Genomic DNA, 20260 nt, shown 5'->3' with positions numbered 1-20260 from the left:
AATGTATAAAAATATTAAAATAAAACTTTAGTTAAGTGATATATAAATTCAAATACCACTATATATATATTTTTATCCGTTCTTTCAAAATAAAAAATATAATATTCTAAATAATATAATTTAAAATAAATACAATAAGATATAAATGTAATATCTTTAACTGAATTGATGTGAATGTCGACACACGTGACACTAACTCAAACATTATATAGCTATTGAATGGAATACACATAATGTGTGTGAGATGTACATCCGGATTTGGATTACTCCATACCCGAAGGAACTTCAAACTTGGTCTAAGTTGTCAACTGGGCTTTTAAAGCCCAAAAAAGGGTTCCAAGGTGCTAATGTCCATCCCATGCCACCGATCCTCTGTGTTTTCCAGTTCCCACCCATTCCCCCCCCCTTTTTTTTGTTTTTAATTTTCTCTCTTGCCAAACAGAAACTCCATTTTCTTTGCCAAAAGCCGGAAATCAAACCAAACCCTTCCAACTTTCCGGCTAAAAACAAATTCAGTGGAGAATGGTATCACCTGAAAACACCAATTATTGGTCTAGCTTCGATTATGCAACCTTGATCAACGATATCCCTGCCCCTGACGGACCTTATTCCGGATTTTCTTGGCCCACTCAGGCAATCAATGCCTCTTCTAATGTTTTCAGGTATGCCCAAAAAAATCTCTCCTTTACTCTCTTTTTTTTCTCTAATTCAGTTAGGGTTTCGAAAAGCTTATTTGAATCTTTGATCGATTGCCGTTGGTTTTATATTATTTTGATCATCTAGTGTGATTTCATTTTGTTCAACCTGATTTGGGTTTCTTCGAAATTGTGATCAAGTTTTTTTTTTTCTTAAATTTTCCACTGTTTCTTTCACGTTAAAGTTATTGCTTGGAAAATGAAGTGAGGATTTTATTAAAAAAATCGTATAGTTTTATTTTTCTTAGGGTATATGATTGTCTAGGGTAGCTTGGTGTAGTTAAAATAAGGTTATTAGCTTATTTTTCTGTATATTTAGTGTCCTGAGAATTGATTTAAGTATAGGTTGTAAAGTTCATTAATTTTTCATCTTAACCGAAGGTTGTTAGTGTTTTTAATCTAGAGAAGGAGACGGTATGTGTTTCAAACAGCCTATTGATTTGGGCATTTGGTTAAGTTATGGTGCTTGTTATGCTATCCAATTTGACAGTACGCAGCTCGAGTGCTCAAGTGGTCATGGGTTTTATGGCGTTGTCATCTCTGTAGTTGTAATTCATGACCATTCATGCTCTCTTGGGCCGTAGTTCATACATTCTACCTCATGTTTTTTTTCAAAGTATGTTGTGTTTTACACCCAAACTCTGAAACAAAATTATTATGAACATGGTTTTGTAATCATGCTTCTCAGAGGATTCTTTGGAAAACAAAGCAACGTTATTGAAATTCATATTTGAACAAAGCTGCTTGTGGAAGCATCCTTTTATAAATTTCTTCCAAACTGGTATGATGAGGATGCTGTAGGGTGCCCCTTTGGAGTGTTTTGCTATGTGCAGTAACATTTATTGCTTTATTGCGCATGCTTTTTACCTAATATGGGATTTGCTCCACGAAACCTTGAGATGTTTACCAAGTAAGAATTTATGTCCATTTAGAGGGTAGGGGCATGTCTGGATAAACCTTTTAAGTGCTAGAAGGAGTCTAATTAAATTCTTAATACTTAGTCACCACTGCCATGTTCACCATTAATTTGGTCCTTTATCCGCCATGCCTTGAAGTTTTTATTGAAAGAAAAACCTTGTTTCTGAATTTCTTTATTTTTGTTGAGCAGAAGTTTTCATTATGGTCTCTTTATCTATTTTCTGGATTTTCATTTGGAGGATTTATAACTTCCATTCTAGTGTAGATCTTGTAGTCCATTGTTTATTTGCAAACAAAATTCTCTCTTTTTTTTCTCATAGTAATGGCTCGGATGTCTTCAGTTGGATATTTTGTTTCTTTTGTTTGTCCTGACTCTTATTTTCTATCTTGTGTGGTATGATCTGCTTCTAGTGTGGACATTGACGGCTCGTTTGAGGATTCAGATGGCCTTAAGGAATCTGGTTCAAAGAAGAGGTACTTTCTTTCTTTCCATGATCTCTATGATTTTTTTTTGTTGGGGGGGGGGGGGGAGATTTAAAAAACTACCATTAGTTTCACTTTCGTGATGAGTTAGTCCTTCACTGTTTATTTCCTCGTGTGTTTGTGAAAGTTTTAAGAACTTATTTAATAGGTGTACTTAAGTGAGTATAGAATACCTAGAGGAATCATATAAAAATATCCAAAACTTTTTAAGGCTGAGGCATAGTTCTGGCAAGTAGATAAAAGGTAATAATATATAGGGGCATTATTTTTGCAGAGCTAAAGCATTTTAGTTTGTGTTAATTTTGCAATACCAAATAGATTCTCAACTAAACTGAGATTATTGCCATTCTACCAGCATTGATAAGATGATTCAGATGTGGCATGATCTTGACATTCTTGTTGAATATTCCTTTTGTATTTCTCATTTATGTAATAAACTCAGTTGCTAGTGCTACAAATGTATCAATTCTGTTAACAAGAAACTGACAGGACACAAGTGTTAATGCAGGGTTAGATCCGAGTCTTGCAATGTTTCAAGCTCCAAAGCATGCAGGGAGAAGTTGCGTAGGGATAGGCTAAATGAGAAGTACTCCCATCTCTCTTCTCGTGCCTTTTCTTTGCTTTTTTCCCTTTCCATGCCAAGCACGAATGTTCAACATTTTGTAAATAACAGGTTTATGGAGCTGACTTCTATTTTGGAACCTGAAAGGCCTCCCAAGACAGACAAGGCTGCTATTTTGGTTGATGCTGTCCGAATGGTAACCCAGTTACGAGGTGAAGCCCAGAAATTGAAGGATTCAAATTCAAGTCTCCATGACAGGATTAAAGAATTGAAGGTGAGGATGCCTTGACGTTCATTTATGGTAATATCATAACTTTGGGAAGCTATTTTCTATTCGGGAACTGCCATTATCTCGTTAAGAAACATATGCATTTCACCAGATTAAGCTGTATTTCCTCATTTTTAGGCTGAAAAGAATGAACTTCGTGACGAAAAGCAAAGGCTGAAGGCAGAGAAGGAAAAGCTGGAGCAACAGCTGAAGGCCATGAATGCACAACCTAGCTTCATGCCTCCTGCACCTGCATTCCCTACTGCATTTGCTACCGCCCAAGGTCAAGTTCCAGGAAACAAGTTGGTTCCTTTCTTTGGTTATCCTGGAGTTGCCATGTGGCAGTTTATGCCGCCTGCCTCGGTAGACACCTCAGAGGATCATGTGCTCCGCCCTCCGGTTGCCTAAGCCGGCAACCTACAATGATTTGGGTTTGCATTTTGATACAAAGAAGCGTATGCATTTGGTCATTATTCTCAGATGTTCTAGTTTTAACTGAAGAAACTAACTGGATTTATTGGGTGACTCAATTGTAATCTAATGATTTGAAGCTGGTAAATCACTTGTAAATTTTTTATTAAGTTCATCTGCTAATATATGTTTCCCTCTTCAATTACATGCTTCCATGCAGAGATGCTGCTGGCCTTTTCCACTTCATGTATGGAAACATGAACTAGATGCAGTCATTGTTAACACAAAATACTACAATTTCTACACTTCTGATGGAATTAATGACCTTTAAATGAGTCATATTTTTATTATTTTTATTATTTTGAAACAATTATAATAACTTATTTTGTGAGGAAAATTATTTACAGTTGTTGAGTGTAAATTCTAATCTTTTTGCCCTTTAATTTTTATGTTTTCAAGAATGTCATAATTACTTAAAATTGAAATTACAATTAGACTCTTTGCTTAGTGTAGCATTATTTCTATTTTTCTTTAATTTTTCAAAATTATATAATTTGAAAATGTTTGTAAATCCCAACTTTGAATTTTATTTGAACATATTTTTTTATAAAATTACATGTTAAATTCCAGGTTTTATTTTGTAAAATATTTTCATTTAAAAATTTTAAATTTATTTTATTTTGTAACCATATAAAAACTTATAAAATTTTAGCATAACTTTATAAAAATAAAATTCTTAAATTTATAAAATTGTTATATCTATACGCTTGAGTACTTCCTATGCTTCCCATACGTGAGCATTCCACACCATAATGGAAAAGACATCCTCGCGATGTCATTTAAAATAGTCATTACATTAAATGTCATTAATGTTTTTATCTTTCTAAGCTCATTAATCTCAAATATGGTGATATTCGAACAGTATTTTAATCTGAATTTAGGTTAAACTCTACTCGATAAGTACCTTCCTTGATTTATAAATACCCTCTTTTCTAAGAGGAGAAAAAAGAATGAAAATATAGCGTCCACACTCTTCTTAAATACGACCTCAACATTCTAAAACCACTATTCTTAGTAGCTCTTTGTACCATCCACAATTGAATCACCTTTACTTTAGTGGCTCTCCACACTCTTATGATGTGAACTACCAACGTTATACTACTTTATATTTGATGTAACTTAATTGTTATAACAAAAAGAAATTTTTAAAAAAATTGTTTGAGTTATTAAATATTTTTTCTTTCACTAACAAAACAGATTTTACATTTCATAAAGTAATGCCGTACTGAACAATAAACTAATTAGTACTTAGTACTTATATTATTATAGCTATTTAAAGTAAAGGAGATACTAGGTTTTAGACATGATTCCTTGTTATACACTACATTAGCAAACCTCATTTTCTTGGATTATCTGATTGAACGGCACCATTGGCATTATTAGTCTGGTTCTATATTATCAATGTTAGTGATGAGTTTCTCCAAGTTATACATAGATTGCTAGGTTAAACAAAGTGAAGGTCAAACACATACACCAAACAAGAAAAGCCAAATTTCGATCTGCATGGAAATTTCTTTGATTTGGAGAGCGAATAACCTCAATGATACCAGCGTCATATGAACTAGATTCTTTTTATACTAGTAAGCCGCATCCTGAAAAAAACACAATTGCAGATATTGAATTTCGAACTTTCGAGCTCGCATATGTGATTGTTAATTATCATGTGCAAAAAAGACAGATGAATGCATTTGTGCCGTGCTTGTGCCGTGTTTTCACGTCCCAACTTACCCTATCTAATGAAAACCTCATGACTTGGGTGAAATACCAAAGGAAAACAAACAGCATTGCTTAGAAAATGGTGGAAACATAGAAAAGACAATCCGTAATCATAGAGTACAAGGTATATGAAGAGAATATATATATATAGATTTGCATAGAAGTTTCGTAGGGGTGGCGACAAATATCTATTTTAATTTTTGTGCCTTGGTTGAACCTACGAATTTGGCGCTTTGTCGACATCTACCACTATAAATCATCATGGAAACACAGCTTTACGACTCCTCCTCCAGCCATGGATCCCTTGGGTTCAGTCATTGTTGAAACTGGTAGATGTATTTTCAGCTTTTTCTTTACAAGCATTGCCACCCTTATAAAACTCCAACATAACACCGGACGGCTGCGGAAAGAGTTTGAGAAACTCGAGGAACGAAAGAATGGGATCGAAGAGGATGTGAGATTAGCTGAAACTGAAGGGAAATGTGCTACTGAACAAGTCAAAGGATGGCTCCTGAAGGTCGAAGAGATCGAACAAGAAGTGCAGCCAATGCTTGAAAAGGCTGATAGGCTTGCTGTTCAAGGTTGTGGTCCTTGCTGCAACATTCTTCCACGGTATAGGCTCTGCAGACGTATGGCCAAGAAGCAACTTGAGGTGCAGCAGCTGATTAGTTCGTGCTGTTTCGATAATGTTGTTATGGACAAGAAGTCTCCGGTACGAGCTGTCGAGAAACAACAAGGACCGTCTCTAGCCGGTCAGAGAGAGGCTGAGGAGATGATAGAAAAACTAATGGAATTGTTGAAAGGGGATGAAAACAAGAGGATAGCCGTGTGGGGAATGGGCGGAGTGGGGAAGACTACGTTGGTCCGGAACCTGAACAATGAGCTGGAGTCATCTTCGTTGATGGACTCAATAGATATTGTCATTTGGATCACAGTGTCCAAGGACTTGGATTTGAAAAAGGTTCAATCTCAGATAGCCAAGAGATTGAACTTGGAATTGGATCCCAATGAGGTCATAGAAGAAAGGGCTAAGATGCTGCTTAAAAGATTGATGATGAAAAAGTTCCTTCTGATTCTGGATGATGTTTGGGAGCATATTGATTTGGACATTGTGGGAGTTCCACAAACTGATGATCAAGCCAACCGTAAGATTCTCTTGACAACTCGATCGCTCGATGTCTGCCGAGCAATGATGACAGATGAAGAGATCAAGTTAGATGTTCTAAAACAAGAAGCTGCTTGGAATTTGTTTGCTCAAAATGCTGGTGATGTGGTTGAAGTACCAAGCATTAATCCACTAGCAAGGGCGGTTGCAAAAGAATGCGGTGGTTTGCCATTAGCTCTCAAAACGGTTGGGAAGTCAATGAGGAACAAAAGAAGGATCGAGTTGTGGAAACACGCACTTCACCATTTGCAGCATTCAGACCCTCACATCAAACACATCGAGGACGAAGTCTATCGTCGTTTAAAGTTGAGTTACGACTCATTGCCAAGTAAGATCCTGCAGTCATGCTTTCTGTTTTGTTCTTTATATCCAGAAAACTATTCAATCAGAACAGATGAATTGATTCAATGCTGGATAGCTGATAGATTAATCAATGAACACCAGCCTTTGGAAGATTGTTTCAATGATGGGATAGCATTGATTGAAACTCTAAAGGACTCTTGCTTATTAGAACAGGGTGATTGTGCTGGAACTGTGAAATTACATGATGTGGTCAGGGATGTAGCCATATGGATATCAACAAAACAAGGCTCAGAGGAACCTTGTGCAAGTATTTTGTTTACCAACATCACAAAGCCACCGAAGCAATTCTCGGGTTTCTCCGAGCTAACCGTGATACTCCTTGTGGGTAATCCTATTAACAAAATCCATGACAATCTCTTTGCAGGACTTAGAAAGGTAAGAGTCCTTAATTTGAGCCAGTCTCATATAGTTACCCTGCCACCTTCTCTTAGTCAGCTCCAAAAGCTTCGAGCTCTTCTACTAAGAGACTGTTGTTATCTAGAGAAACTCCCTTCACTTGGAGCTCTTCGTAAACTCCTGGTGATGGATCTCTCAGGAACTCGATTGAGAGAACTACCGAACGGGACGAGCAAGCTAAAGAAGCTACAAGAACTACATTTGTCCCGAACACACCATCTAGAAACCATTGAAGCTGGAACGATTTCAGGGTTGCAAAGCCTGGAATTATTAGACATGTCATTCAGTGCATACAAGTGGGATACCAGATGTAATGTAGATTATGGTAAGGCTTCATTCAATGAAATACTCACTCTGGATCGGCTTTCAATAGTTAAACTAAGACTAGAGAAGGTTGATTCTGTTACCCTGGATTCTGCTTGGTTGATGAAACTGAGAGAGTTCAACATTCAAATTAGCCCCGGCAGTTGTGATTCAAACCATCTAGCCACTCAACATGATGAAAAAAGAGCCATTCTCAGAGGCGTTGACCTCATGGGAATCAAAGGACTCAATGGTTTGTTAGACACTGCAAGTGCTTTGGATCTGGTTATATGTGGAGGCATAAGTGCCTTATCTGAACTCTCAATCAGCCATAGATTGTCAAGCCTGCAAAGCGTAAAATCACTTTCTATCTCAAAGTGTGATTGCATCACTAGTTTGATAAGTGGAGACAACATTTCAGGGACCATCTTACCAAACTTGGAGCATTTAAGCCTCAATCGATTAGAAAACTTGGGTGCAATTCTAGGTGGCATGGTTCCAAGAAAAGGATGCCTCAAATGGTTAAAAACCATTGAAGTGGTGGACTGTAAGAAGCTGAGGGCCCTCATATCCTTCGCATTACTTCAACAAGTCAAAAACCTTGAACAAATCAAGGTAAAAAACTGTAGCAAAATGAAATATATCATTGGAGGAGAAGTGTCAGCAGAAATGATCCCAAAACTAAGGGTCATAGAATTGAGTGATTTGCCTATGTTAAAGACCATTTGTTCAAGACTACCTGCTTGGCCTGCATTGGAGATGATTGAAGTCAGAAACTGTCCCATGCTAACAAAGCTTCCTTTTGCAACAAGCAATGGAGTAGCAGCCACTCTTAAAGAAATAAGAGGGGAGTTGCAATGGTGGAATCGCCTTATTTACAGCAATGATGAGATAAAATCCAGACTTCAGCAACGATTTCAACCACTGAAACCCCTACAATGCTGAAACATAGAAAGATGGTTAGAACAATTCTCACCATGTCATAAACAGCAAATTCCAAGATAATGCATTTGTGTGTGTATATATACCTAGGCCTTGAAGAAAGGTTGACTATGTATATATTTCTCAAAACTATAATGGCGTGCTTGTGTCGAATGCACACAAACTTGGGGATTGGATTATTGACAAAGAATTCATGAAATGCATGTTTTATGTCATAAAAATTTAGTCATATGTGTCACATGTCCTTATTTTCTTCCTTAAAAAATGTCTTCTTAGCTTATTTTGTCACGAAATTATTACTTTATTCATTTAAGTAAAGTTATCTTTGATACAATTTACAAAAAAAATAATTATATTTCAAAAAGGAATGTTCGTTAAGATGTATAGTGCAACCATCCACATCCAATTTAATATATACAAACATCCCACACGCCCAAGGAGAAAAAACAAGTTCAAATTTGAGGTTAACATTGTACAAGCCCAATTTTGGGCCCAAAAAACCCCTAACCCCTAACAGAGGCCCAAACCCAACTAGCCCCAAGTTTAAGGTTTTAGAATCTGAAACCCTAAACCACTTGCCTCCACCGCCTCTGACTCCCACCGCCCCAGTCACGTCAACAGCACAAGTCGCCTCTGCTCTACCACCCATTTTCTTGCAAAGAAGAGACAATGTAATATAAATGGCTATTTAAAGCCGAATAGAAGGACCATGGAGTTCTGGTCCTTTTTTTGAAATGAAAAACAACTTTATATCTTAAAAACACAAACAAGTAATAGAGATTTCAGCAATATCAAAAGCAGAAGAGCAACCTAAAGACAAAATCAAAGATCAGAAATCAAAAGGTGTTCAAAACTTCCTAAGTTGAATCGGTTTCTTTCTCCTCTTTTTGTCTTTTTTTTTGTTTCTACTAAAAGCATATATAGATTAAAACATAAAAATAATAAATAAAAAAGGGAAGAAAAATCACCTTTTGAAATTCCAACCACTGCACGGTGGTAAAGAACAATGGCGCAAGACGGTGGTCCGGGGACCCAACGGTGGCCGGCTCTTCGGCCGGGAATCTCCCTCTCCCCTCTCTCTCTCTCTCTCTCTTTTTTTTTTCCCTTAGCAGCTAAAATGAATTTTTTTAGAAGTTTTTAGCCTTTTATAGCCTACCAAAACGGCACCGTTTTGGTGCCTAGGCCAAAACCCAAAAACGACGTCGTTTAACTACCCTGACCCGAGACCCGGCTCTGACCCGCCTCAGGATCCGCGTGTTTTCGTATAAGGGTCTAATTGTGCGCGCGGTCCTTCCACTTTCCATATATTTTGCAATCAGGTTTTTTTTTTTAATCTGGCCCTAAAATTTATCTCGTTTTCAATTTGGTACCTATACGAACGACACCGTATTAGGAGGTCAGGATATTTACTCCTTTAGGCGCTCCTGTTTGCTCGCGCGTTCGAATCAGTCCCTTTCCTCTTTATTAGTTTTTTTAAATCGGCCCCAAAACTTAATATTTGTTTCGAATTTGGTCCCTTTCTCAGATTTAATAACGGTTTCTATATTATTTTTACTCTTTATTATTTTAATATTATTCATTATTCTATTTTACTATTCTTGTATTATTATTTTTAACATATTTTATTATTTAGACATTTTAATTAATACTACACATATATATACTTTATATATATTCTTATAGTTGTTTTATATATATTATTATTGTTGTTCCTAATATATGTTTTATGTATACATATTTAAATACTCTATTATATACATTTTGTTATATCTATTTTACCTCTATATTTATTATTAATATTAATATATGTTTTATTATATATCTTTAACATATATACGTATACATTTATATATTATTGTTATTATTAGTTTTGATATTATTGTTTTGTTAATACATTTGTATCATATATACATACTTTTAATATATATTTATATATTATACTTCATATTATGCCCATGTAAATTAATATTATATCGTGTATATCATTTTATTATAGTTCTATATATTGTAAATATCATATTATGTTTTATCATGTATATTATGTATGTCATGTATATGTTTTAATATATTATGTGTATATTTTGTTTCGTATGTTATGTATATATTATGTATATGCTTTTAAATATTATTATATATCTATTTTCAATATATATTTATGTAATGTTTTATTATTATTATTACCATTATTATTACTAATATGTATATACACTATGTAATTTTCATTATATTACGTATACATTTTATACTACTACATATGCATCTTTTAATATTGTACTATTATTATTATCATATATATATATATATATATATATATATATATATTTCTTTCATATATTTCTTATAACCTCTATTGTTACGTATATACCTTAACCCATATATGTATATACTTTTATATCATTACTATCGTTATCATTGTCATTTTATTTTTCCATTTTTATATCTATTTATTTATTTATTTGCTTGCGTGTTCGATTATTCCATTTTCTCCACGTACGTGTTTACATTTATATGATACTTAGCCTCGTTATTGTTTCATCTTTTATAACTGTTCATGTTATTGTTTTGACACTATCATCATATTATTATACGTGTTAATACCATAATTTGCTTTCATATTTTACTAAATCACATCATGTTTTTTTGATACCTTAAAATAATCCTTTCATAAAAGTGATATTCCGTATTTGGAAATTCGAGAAAATCGTGCCCTAACTTACTGGGTTTCGATTTTTCTCTTTTAACCTAAATCACGAAATATTCTTTCAAATCACAATACGAATTTTAAAAATGCTTATTTTAGGAGATGCGAGGTGTGGGGCCCTAACTTACCGAGTATGACATTTTGTTACTTCGAAATAAGATTTTTCGCGAATAAAGGCGATATTTGGTGTTCAGAAATTTGAGGAAACGTACCCTAACTCACTAGGTTTCGATTTTCCTCGTTCACCCTAACTAACCGAATATCTTTTAAAACACGTTAATTTTAAATAAAAGGCAAGCTCGCTCTCGAAAATTCAAGATGTCGTGTCCTAACTCACTGGATGTGACATTTTATATTTTGAGACGAGAAGGTCTTTAACACTAGAGCATTTTCATAAAGAATGATCGTATTTCAAAAGTCTTCAAAGTTTTCAATCTTCGATCTTAAGACATTAATTAATCAACTAGGTACCAATTTTGAGCGTATCGAGGGTGCTAATCCTTCCTTGTGCGTAACCGACTCCCGAACTCATTTTCTGATTTTCGTAGACCCAAAATTATCATTTTAGTAAATCTTAACTTTTATTAAAATGGTTAATTTAGAGGTGACCCGATCCACACCTCATCAAAAAGGATTGGTGGCGACTCCCATTTTTCGTTTTCGTTTCAAATCCAAGTCGATCCCCGTTTTTCAAAAAAATGGTTATGACAGCTTGGCGACTCCACTAGGGACAAAAAAGAGAGTCAAGCCACAAGTTGATTAACTTTTGTCTTTTTGTCGAAAATTGAAAATTTGATTTTGATATACGGTCCTTTCATTGCATTTCACATGTTTTTCTTGCGATTTCCATCATTTTATTCCTATTTTCTTTAATCTCTTCGAGTTTTTATGCATATATCCTCGCACATTGCATTGCATGACCGCTGTGGTCACACCCCTTTGAGTGGGAGTGAGAAACTACTCCTTCGTGAGGTTTTCACCTTCGTGCAAGATAGTGGATCTTTTTCGGGATACATCCGTACCTATGTCTTTGTGAGATTTTCATCTCCGTGCAGCCATAGGGAAATGTATTCCCCTGAACTAAACTCGGTCTGTATGAGCCTATAATGGGTGAAGATCGAGGAATCTGCTGGTTCAGGTACCCTTACTCTAGAACCAAACCCCATGTAGCGAGCCTTAAGAACCCACCCTAGGTAGAGCCACTCCGAAGCCCTAGTGGTTACCTGAGCAAGTGCTATATTTATTATTCTTTGTTTGCTTTGAACTGTGTATAAATTACTGACTTACTTTGTTTTACTTTGATTGTATTTGCATGGCATTTTCATCATAAAAGGTGTTGATTCACATTCGGTTCCTAAATAGATAGCTTATCATGGAAAAGGGGTTTTTTGATAAAGTAGAAGACAACGCGGCTGTCCGGATATGGGCTGAGACAACACAACAAGAGAAAGGTGATCTTACCGGGGGTATGTGTCGAGTTATGGAATTTTACTCGGATCAGCGTAACTCAGAATAATCTCCAAGAGATGAAAGAAATTTGGGGTCAGTGGGACGACGAGGTCAAACAACTATTCTATTGTCATTACGGTGATTTACCTTATCTGCTCGACGTCAAGGTATATGAACACATGTTTCGAGCCCTTACCCAATATTAGAATTCTGCTTACAGTTGCTTCACTTTCAGGAAAGTAGATTTGGTACCTACTATAGAAGAATACACGACCTTGCTCCATTGCCCGAAGATTCAGGTTGACAGAATTTATTCCAGACCCGCTAATGTTCCAGCATTTTCGAAAAAGCTGATGAACATCACAGGGATGAGCGAACAGTGGGTGACAACCCGGATCAAACAAAAAAGAGATTGTAAATGCATTCCTTGGAGGAACCTAAGGGATCTAATCTTAGCGCACCCCAACGTGAAGAAAAGGGTAGATGTCTTTGCCTTGAGCATTTATGGACTGGTCATCTTCCCCAAAGCTTTGGGGCATGTAGACGAGGCTGTTACCGACCTTTTTGACAGGCTTGGTAAAGGAACCACACCTGTACCCGCAATCTTGGCTGAAACTTTTAGATCATTGAATGCTTGTAGAAGAGTGGGTGAAGGGAGATTTATTGGATGTGCACAACTCTTGCTATCTTGGTTCAACAGTCATTTTTGGAAAGTGAAAAAGGACTCGTATCGTATCTTCTCTAAAAATTACTCTCCACTAAAAGAGTTAGTGGCTACTCTGAGGCGAGATGATGTCACAGAAGAAAATTGGATGACGGTTTTTCAAAATTTGCAAGAAGAAGACGTTGAATGGAGAGCCCCGTGGATGGTTCCTGATGAAATATTATACCGATGTGGAGATTTCGATTGGGTTCCCTCGTTAGGAGTATGGGGAGCCGTCGGATATGCTCCTCTGCTTGCATTAAGACAGTACAGATCCAGACAGTTTACACCACTAACATACGGGTTAGCCCAGTGCGAGTTCGTGTTCACAGGGAATAATTACAAAAAGAAAGTTCGCGAGATATCAAATGCATGGAACCAGACTCGTAGAATGAAGAAGTTTACTGCCAATCCCATGACTACTCTTGAGTACGACCGATGGTGGAATCAGAGGATTAACGACAACATCCCTACATCAGATCAAGGGAATCCTCAGTCGATAGAGGAGCACTTGAAAGTAATCCCATCTAAGCTAGAAATCATCAGGCAAGATTTTAAGAGAAAGAGTCTGGAGCTAGAAAAAAGGATCGAGCAGTTGGAAGAAGAAAAGATGCAGTTAGGGTTAGATGTCGATGTCCAGAAACTAGAAGCTGAAAAACTCAGAAAAGGGAAAAACAAGGCTGAAGAGGACTTGGACAGTTTGAAAACAGACTATAAGAAGCTGCCCATATCAATGAGAACCGCTGGGTTAGGAAAAACATCCGAACAGTGGCAACATGAAGTTAAAGAAGAATAAAGCAAAGCCAACCAGTGGGAAGAAAAATTCCGCGATGCTCAAGCTCGAGAAGGTGCTCTGAAAAGAAGTTTGGTAGAAAGCCAGAATGAGAAAGAATGGGTTAAAGATCCGGGTATCAGAGTTAGAGAGGTCATTGTATCAGTATCGCTCGCGTAACTTTGCAATCGAGTTGAAAGCTAGTCAGAACAGAATCGAAGAATTAAAAGAGAATATAGAAGAACTCAAAACAGCATTGCAAAATTGTGAACTTCAGATAGAACTCTTCGAGGTAAATAACGAGCGATGAAATGAGCAACTTCATCAATCTCAAGACCAAGTCAGGAGCAGGGACTACGTCATGGGCGAAGCTTTGACTCAAGTGCGAGAGGTTGCTGATCACTTGCAAACATTAGCAGTACAAGCCGATGTGCTGAGTTTAAAATACGAGTCAGAATCGGACCGAGACCGAGAGCTAGCTTGGCTTCTTAGGCAGGTCAAGGCCTTAAGTATCAGGGCCAAACCTTATATGTAATCTATTTTATGAAAAGAAACTTATTTTCTAGAAAAGTTACTCTAATGAAATCGAATTGGAATCAACGTTTTTTTTGCATTCATCGCATTCATGCATCAGCATTGCATCATACGCACTAAAACTCACAAGAAACCCTAAAAATTATGGCAGTTACCCTGGAACATCGTTACGGTACAAGGGGAAAAACAAAAGCAATGGACCAAAGGTTAGAGAGATTGGAACAAATGCAAAAAGAGATGCAGGATCAATTACAAGCACGTATGCAAGAACAGGTTGCCAAAATCCAGCAAGATATGAGCGACCATATGTTGGAGTCCCAGAAAAGCATGATGGACCAATTAACTCGTCTACTGGCTGGCGGATTAAAAAAAGGGAAAAGCCTTTTGATCAATGCGGGAGAAGATAATGAAGATCCTACCTACCTTCTGGGTTTTGCCCCAGCAGACGTTCAAACACAACCTGACATGTACCCAAAAAGGCCATTGGTCACAATTAGGCCCCAACCATTTCAGGCCGGTGTTTCGGCACCAATGAATTATCAAGCCGGCTCGGGCTCTAATCCGGGGGACAACCTAACCAACCCTGTGGTTCTCAATCTCGATGAAGTAACAGAAGCAGAAAAGACAATGGTAGAACTCCCGAGAGAGCTTGAAGAAAGGTGTAGATGGTTGGAAGAAAAATTTAAAAAAATAGAAAGCACCGATTATCGTGGTGGAATCGACGCTAAGGAATTAAGTTTGGTTTCGGACCTGGTACTCCCTCCCAAGTTCAAAACTCTGAAATTTGAGAAATACAACGGGACTAGCTGTCCCGAAGCTCACATCACTATGTTCTGCAGACGAATGGCAGGCCATGTCAATAATGACCAACTATTAATTCACTCCTTCCAAGAAAGTCTGGTTGGGGCCGCTTCTAGATGGTACAACCAACTGAGTCACGTCCAGATCAGTTCATGGAAAGATTTAGCACAAGCCTTCATAAAGCAGTACGGTCATGTAGCAGACATAGCCCTTGATAGAATCACTTTACAGAATATGGAGAAAAAACATAATGAGAGCTTTAGGCAGTACGCCCAGCGATGGAGAGAAATGGCCACACAAGTCCAACCCCCTCTGTTAGAAAAGGAAACCACTATACTCTTCATCAATACCCTGAAGGCACCTTTTATTAACCATATGCTGGGTAGCGCAACCAAGAGTTTTTCTGACATAGTAATGTCTGGAGAAATGATAGAAAATGCCATAAGATGTGAGAAAATAGAGGCTGGGGAAAACGCCAAGAGGTCAGCGCCGAGAAAAAAAGAGCACGAGATGAATAATGTGAGCTCATATTCGAAATCGATCACCGTAAGCCAACCAAGGTCGACAACTATTGGACAGCAGGGCCCTCCAAACAAGAGCCCAACACAAAACAAAATAGGGAGAAACTCCAATTTACGCCCATTCCAATAACGTACAAGGAGTTATATCAAAGTTTATTTGATGTACATATCGTGTCTCCCTTCTATCTGAAGCCAATGCAACCTCCATACCCCAAATGGTATGACGCAAATGCCCAATGCGAATACCATACGGGAGCCACAGGACACTCGATAGAAAACTGCACCACTTTCAAGAAATTGGTTGAAAGACTCATCAACATGGGGATTATGAAATTTGATGATACATCCAGTACAGAGAATCCGTTACCTAACCATGGGGATAATGGAATAAATGTGGTAACTGAGAGTTCAGGGAAAGAAATTAAGACGAATGTTGCCGAAGTGAATACCCCGTTGAAAGAAGTATGGAAGAAAATGGTGGAAAGAGGGTTGATAGCACAGAATTCAAGGGTCAGACCTCGAGAATTAAATAATTATTGCGAGTTTCATGATCAAGAGGATCACAAGATTCAGAAATGCAGTGGATTCAGGGCTTTGTTACAAGGATTGATGGATAATAAGGAGCTGGAATTCTTCGAATATGTCGGGAGCCCGGAAGAAGCAGATGTGTGTGCCTCCGAAGAGGGGTCGATGAAGGATGTTTACAAATTCAACCAGCCAGTGATTATCATATCACGTCCGAGAATGAATGAAGTTGGGCACAAGTTGCGCCAAAGGTCGTAATCTAGAAGCCCGTTGCTTTCCCTTACAATGATAGCAAAAGGGTACCGTGAAACTATAGCTGCAATGTGACATTCTTGGGAGAAGAGACCCCGATTAATGCATCAGAGGAAGTTCAAGACGAGGGTTTTTATACGCGTAGCGGAAGGCGTTACACCCCAAATACAAAAGTCGAACAGGTTAAAGAAAAATCATTAGTAATTGAGCAAAAGAAAGAGAAGCTGGCGGGGCCTGAACCAACTGTTAATGAATAGTGACTGAAAAAGAAGCCAAGGAATTCTTAAAATTTCTAAAGCATAGCGAATATAGTGTCATAGAATAGTTGCACAAATAGCCAGCTCGTATATCGGTACTGGCCTTACTTTTAAGCTCCGAAACCTATCGCAGCGCATTGATGAAGGTGCTGAATGAAACTTATGTTGCTAACGATATCTCTGTAAACAAACTGGACCGCTTAGTCAACAATATAAGTGCCAACAACTTCATATTCTTCAATGAATATGAGGTACGACCAGGGGGCCGAGGATCAACTAAAGTTTTGCACATCACGACTCGCTGTAAAGGGTACATATTACCGGGGGTATTGATTGACAATTGGTCTGCACTGAATGTCCTACCCCTATCTACGCTGAGTAGGTTGCCAGTGGATAGTTCCCATATGAAGACATGCCAAAATGTAGTGAGAGCATTTGATGGCACGGAAAGGAAGGTAATGGGGAGAATTGAAATACCCCTCTTAATCGGACCGAGCACGTACGAGGTAGATTTCTTGGTCATGGACATTAAGCCTTCGTATAATTGCCTATTGTGGAGGCCATGGATACACTCAGCAGGGGCAATCTCTTCTTCGCTGCACTAAAAGTTGAAATTGGTAACCGAAGGTCGGTTAATAACGATCAATGCGGAAGAAGACATCATTGCAGCAATAACCACTGACGCCCCATATCTAGAGGCAAATGACGAAGCAATCGAGTGTTCTTTTCGATCTTTGGAGCTCTTGAACACGACGTTCATTACCGAAGGAAATAAGATTCCAATGCCCAGGTTATCTGAGACTACAAGAATGGGACTACGACTAACTGTTAGAAAAGAGGCTCTACCCGGAAAAAGACTCAGGAGATACCTTCAGGGAAGGATCAATGTACCAATATGAAGGACAAATAAGACCGTTTTGGGTTAGGGTTTAAGCCAGACATGAAACAAAGAAAGAAGGAACTTGAGCAGAAGTAAGAGAGAAGGAAAGCGCGATTGAACGGGGGAGAAGTCAAATGGGAACCAATGATCTTCCCCCATATTTCGAAGACTTTTGTGTCGGGAGGAGTCATTCACCCCAAGCAAAAGATGTCGGGAAAGGAAATTGTGGAAAGAATGATGGGGAGTTTAGACATCAACGCCACATATGAAGAAGGAACGGGGGTAGAGAATTTGTCGGGCATTCACCCCTATGAGCAGGAAAGTGTTCTGAATAATTGGATCGCGGAAGAGATTCCTGTAGTCTTTAGAACTAACTAAGAGTAATGTCCAAAACACACTTATTGCTCTAGGCCTAGGAGTAATATGTGTCTTTTTGTGAAATAGGCTTATATTCGAAATCGCTATTTCAATGAAATGCATCCTTTTGACTTATTCCGTGCAAATATTCTTTTATTCTTTCACTTATAATCATGCCATACATATTATTGTTCTTAGATTCTCTTATTCTTTGTATCTTTCTTCGCACCTATAACAGGTCTCCAGATATCAATGATGTGAGTGACATTGCTACTAATTCAAAGTCTCCTTTTGAGCGGGATATGTGTCTAGAGGGATCTCAGGACTTTGAGGATGACGGAGACTGTAACTTATCCCCTGATTTGTTAAGGATGGTAGAACACGAGGAGAAACAGATTCTACCCCACAAAGAGACTATAGAAGTCGTGAACTTAGGAGATGAACTAGAAAAAAAAAGAAGTAAAGATCGGAGCTTGCATTACCACAGAGACCAAGCGGAACCTTATTGAGTTACTCCAAGAGTTCAAGGATGTCTTTGCATGGTCATATCAAGATATGCCTGGGCTAAGTACTAACATTGTGATACACAGTCTCCCCATCAATGAAGAATGCAAACCAGTTCAGCAAAAGCTTCGAAGGATACGGCCCGATGTTTTGTTGAAAATAAAAGAGGAGGTCAAGAAGTAATTTGATTCTTACAAGTAGTTAAGTACTCGGAATGGGTAGCCAACATCGTCTCCGTCCCTAAAAAAGATGGAAAAGTACAGATGTGTGTAGACTATAGAGACTTAAACAAAGCCAGCCCGAAGGATAATTTCCCGTTGCCTCATATGGACACCTTAGTGGACAACACGGCAGGTTACTCACTCTTCTCCTTCATGGATGGTTTTTCAAGATACAATCAGATCAAGATGCATCCTGAAGACATGAATAAATCCACATTTGTGACCATGTGGGAAACCTTTTGCTATAAGGTGATGCCATTTGGATTGAAAACTGCGGGAGCAACATATCAGAGAGCCATGGTAACCCTATTCCATGATATGATGCATAAAGAAATTGAATTCTATGTCGACGACATGATCGCCAAATCTCGGACTGAAGAAGAGCATGTGCAAGTCTAGAGGAAATTATTTTCGAGGTTGAGGAAATTTCAGTTGAAACTCAATCCCGCAAAATGTACCTTCGGGGCCAGGTCAGGAAAACTGCTAGGATTCGTGGTCAGTGAAAAAGGGATTGAGATTGACCCAGATAAAGTCAAAGCCATACAAGAGTTACCTCCACCACGTACTCAGAAGGAAGTTCGGGGATTTCTAGGAAGACTAAATTACATCGCTCGGTTTATTTCACAACTAACCAAGAAATGTGACCCCATATTCCGTCTCCTTAAAAAACACAACCCTGGTGTTTGGGACGAGGAATGCCAGAAGACTTTCGACAAAGTTAAGTAATATTTGGCTAATGCCCCAGTGTTGACACCATCTAGTCCAAATAAGCCACTGATACTGTATTTGACGGTATTTGAAAATTCTATGGGATGCGTGCTTGGCCAACACGATGAATCGGGAAGGAAAGAAAGAGCGATATATTACCTCAGTAAAAAGTTCACTGAGTGCGAGACGAGATACTCGTTCATTGAAAAGTTATGTTGTACTTTAATCTGGACAACCCGAAGACTGAGACAATACATGTTGTACCACACAACTTGGCTGATCTCTAAAATGGATCCTCTGAAATACTTGATGGAGTCAACTGCCTTGAACGGGAGAATGGCCCGATGGCAAATTCTACTTTCTGAGTTCGATATAGTCTATGTGAACCAGAAGGCCGTAAAAGGGAGTGCGATAGCAGACTTCCTAGCCAGCAGAGCCCTAGAGGACTACGAGCTTCTGAACTTTGACTTCCCAAATGAGGATCTAATGTACATAGCAACCACTGAAGAAGACCCTCAAGAAGGTCATCTTTGGAAGCTAAACTTTGAGGAAGCATCAAATGCCGTGGGCAATAGAATCGGGGCAGTCCTGGTATCCCCGAACGGAGATCATTATCCCTTCACTAGTAAATTGGATTTTGACTGCACGAATAATATGGCAGAATACGAAGCATGCATCATGGGAATACGCGCAGCCATAGAACGTAAAATCAAGGTGTTAGAGGTATATGGAGATTCTGTCCTAGTGATTTATCAACTCAAAGGTGAATGGGAGACAAGAGACCCCAAATTGA

The 20260-nt window shown here is 38.0% G+C and overlaps 2 protein-coding genes across 2 annotated transcripts; both read left to right on the top strand.

Annotated features, from left to right (window-relative positions):
* Positions 1-361: 361 nt before the first annotated feature.
* On the top strand, positions 362-3542 carry LOC108470960 (transcription factor ILR3-like). The gene is made up of 5 exons (XM_017772499.2): positions 362-662; positions 2025-2087; positions 2605-2682; positions 2770-2932; positions 3065-3542. Exons 1-5 carry the CDS (start codon positions 523-525, stop codon positions 3332-3334), a joined length of 714 nt encoding a protein of 237 aa, XP_017627988.1. The 5' UTR covers positions 362-522; the 3' UTR covers positions 3335-3542.
* A 1866-nt stretch (positions 3543-5408) lies between these two features.
* Positions 5409-8285, top strand: LOC108472159 (disease resistance protein At4g27190-like). Its single transcript, XM_017773671.1, has one exon. It carries the CDS (start codon positions 5409-5411, stop codon positions 8283-8285), a length of 2877 nt encoding a protein of 958 aa, XP_017629160.1.
* The last annotated feature ends 11975 nt before the right edge of the window (positions 8286-20260 follow it).

This window comes from Gossypium arboreum, chromosome 11, assembly GCF_025698485.1.
Source record: "Gossypium arboreum isolate Shixiya-1 chromosome 11, ASM2569848v2, whole genome shotgun sequence".
Taxonomy (NCBI): Eukaryota; Viridiplantae; Streptophyta; class Magnoliopsida; order Malvales; family Malvaceae; genus Gossypium; species Gossypium arboreum.
This window is presented reverse-complemented; position numbering and strand designations above follow the sequence as displayed.

Excerpts from the sequence above, each read along its gene's own strand:
- LOC108470960 (XM_017772499.2), top strand. The coding sequence starts at position 523 with ATGGTATCACCTGAAAACACCAATTATTGGTCTAGCTTCGATTATGCA. Across the intron at positions 663-2,024 it reads GCCTCTTCTAATGTTTTCAG|TGTGGACATTGACGGCTCGT; the intron begins GTATGCCCAAAA and ends ATCTGCTTCTAG. Across the intron at positions 2,683-2,769 it reads AGGGATAGGCTAAATGAGAA|GTTTATGGAGCTGACTTCTA; the intron begins GTACTCCCATCT and ends TGTAAATAACAG.
- LOC108472159 (XM_017773671.1), top strand. The coding sequence starts at position 5,409 with ATGGATCCCTTGGGTTCAGTCATTGTTGAAACTGGTAGATGTATTTTC.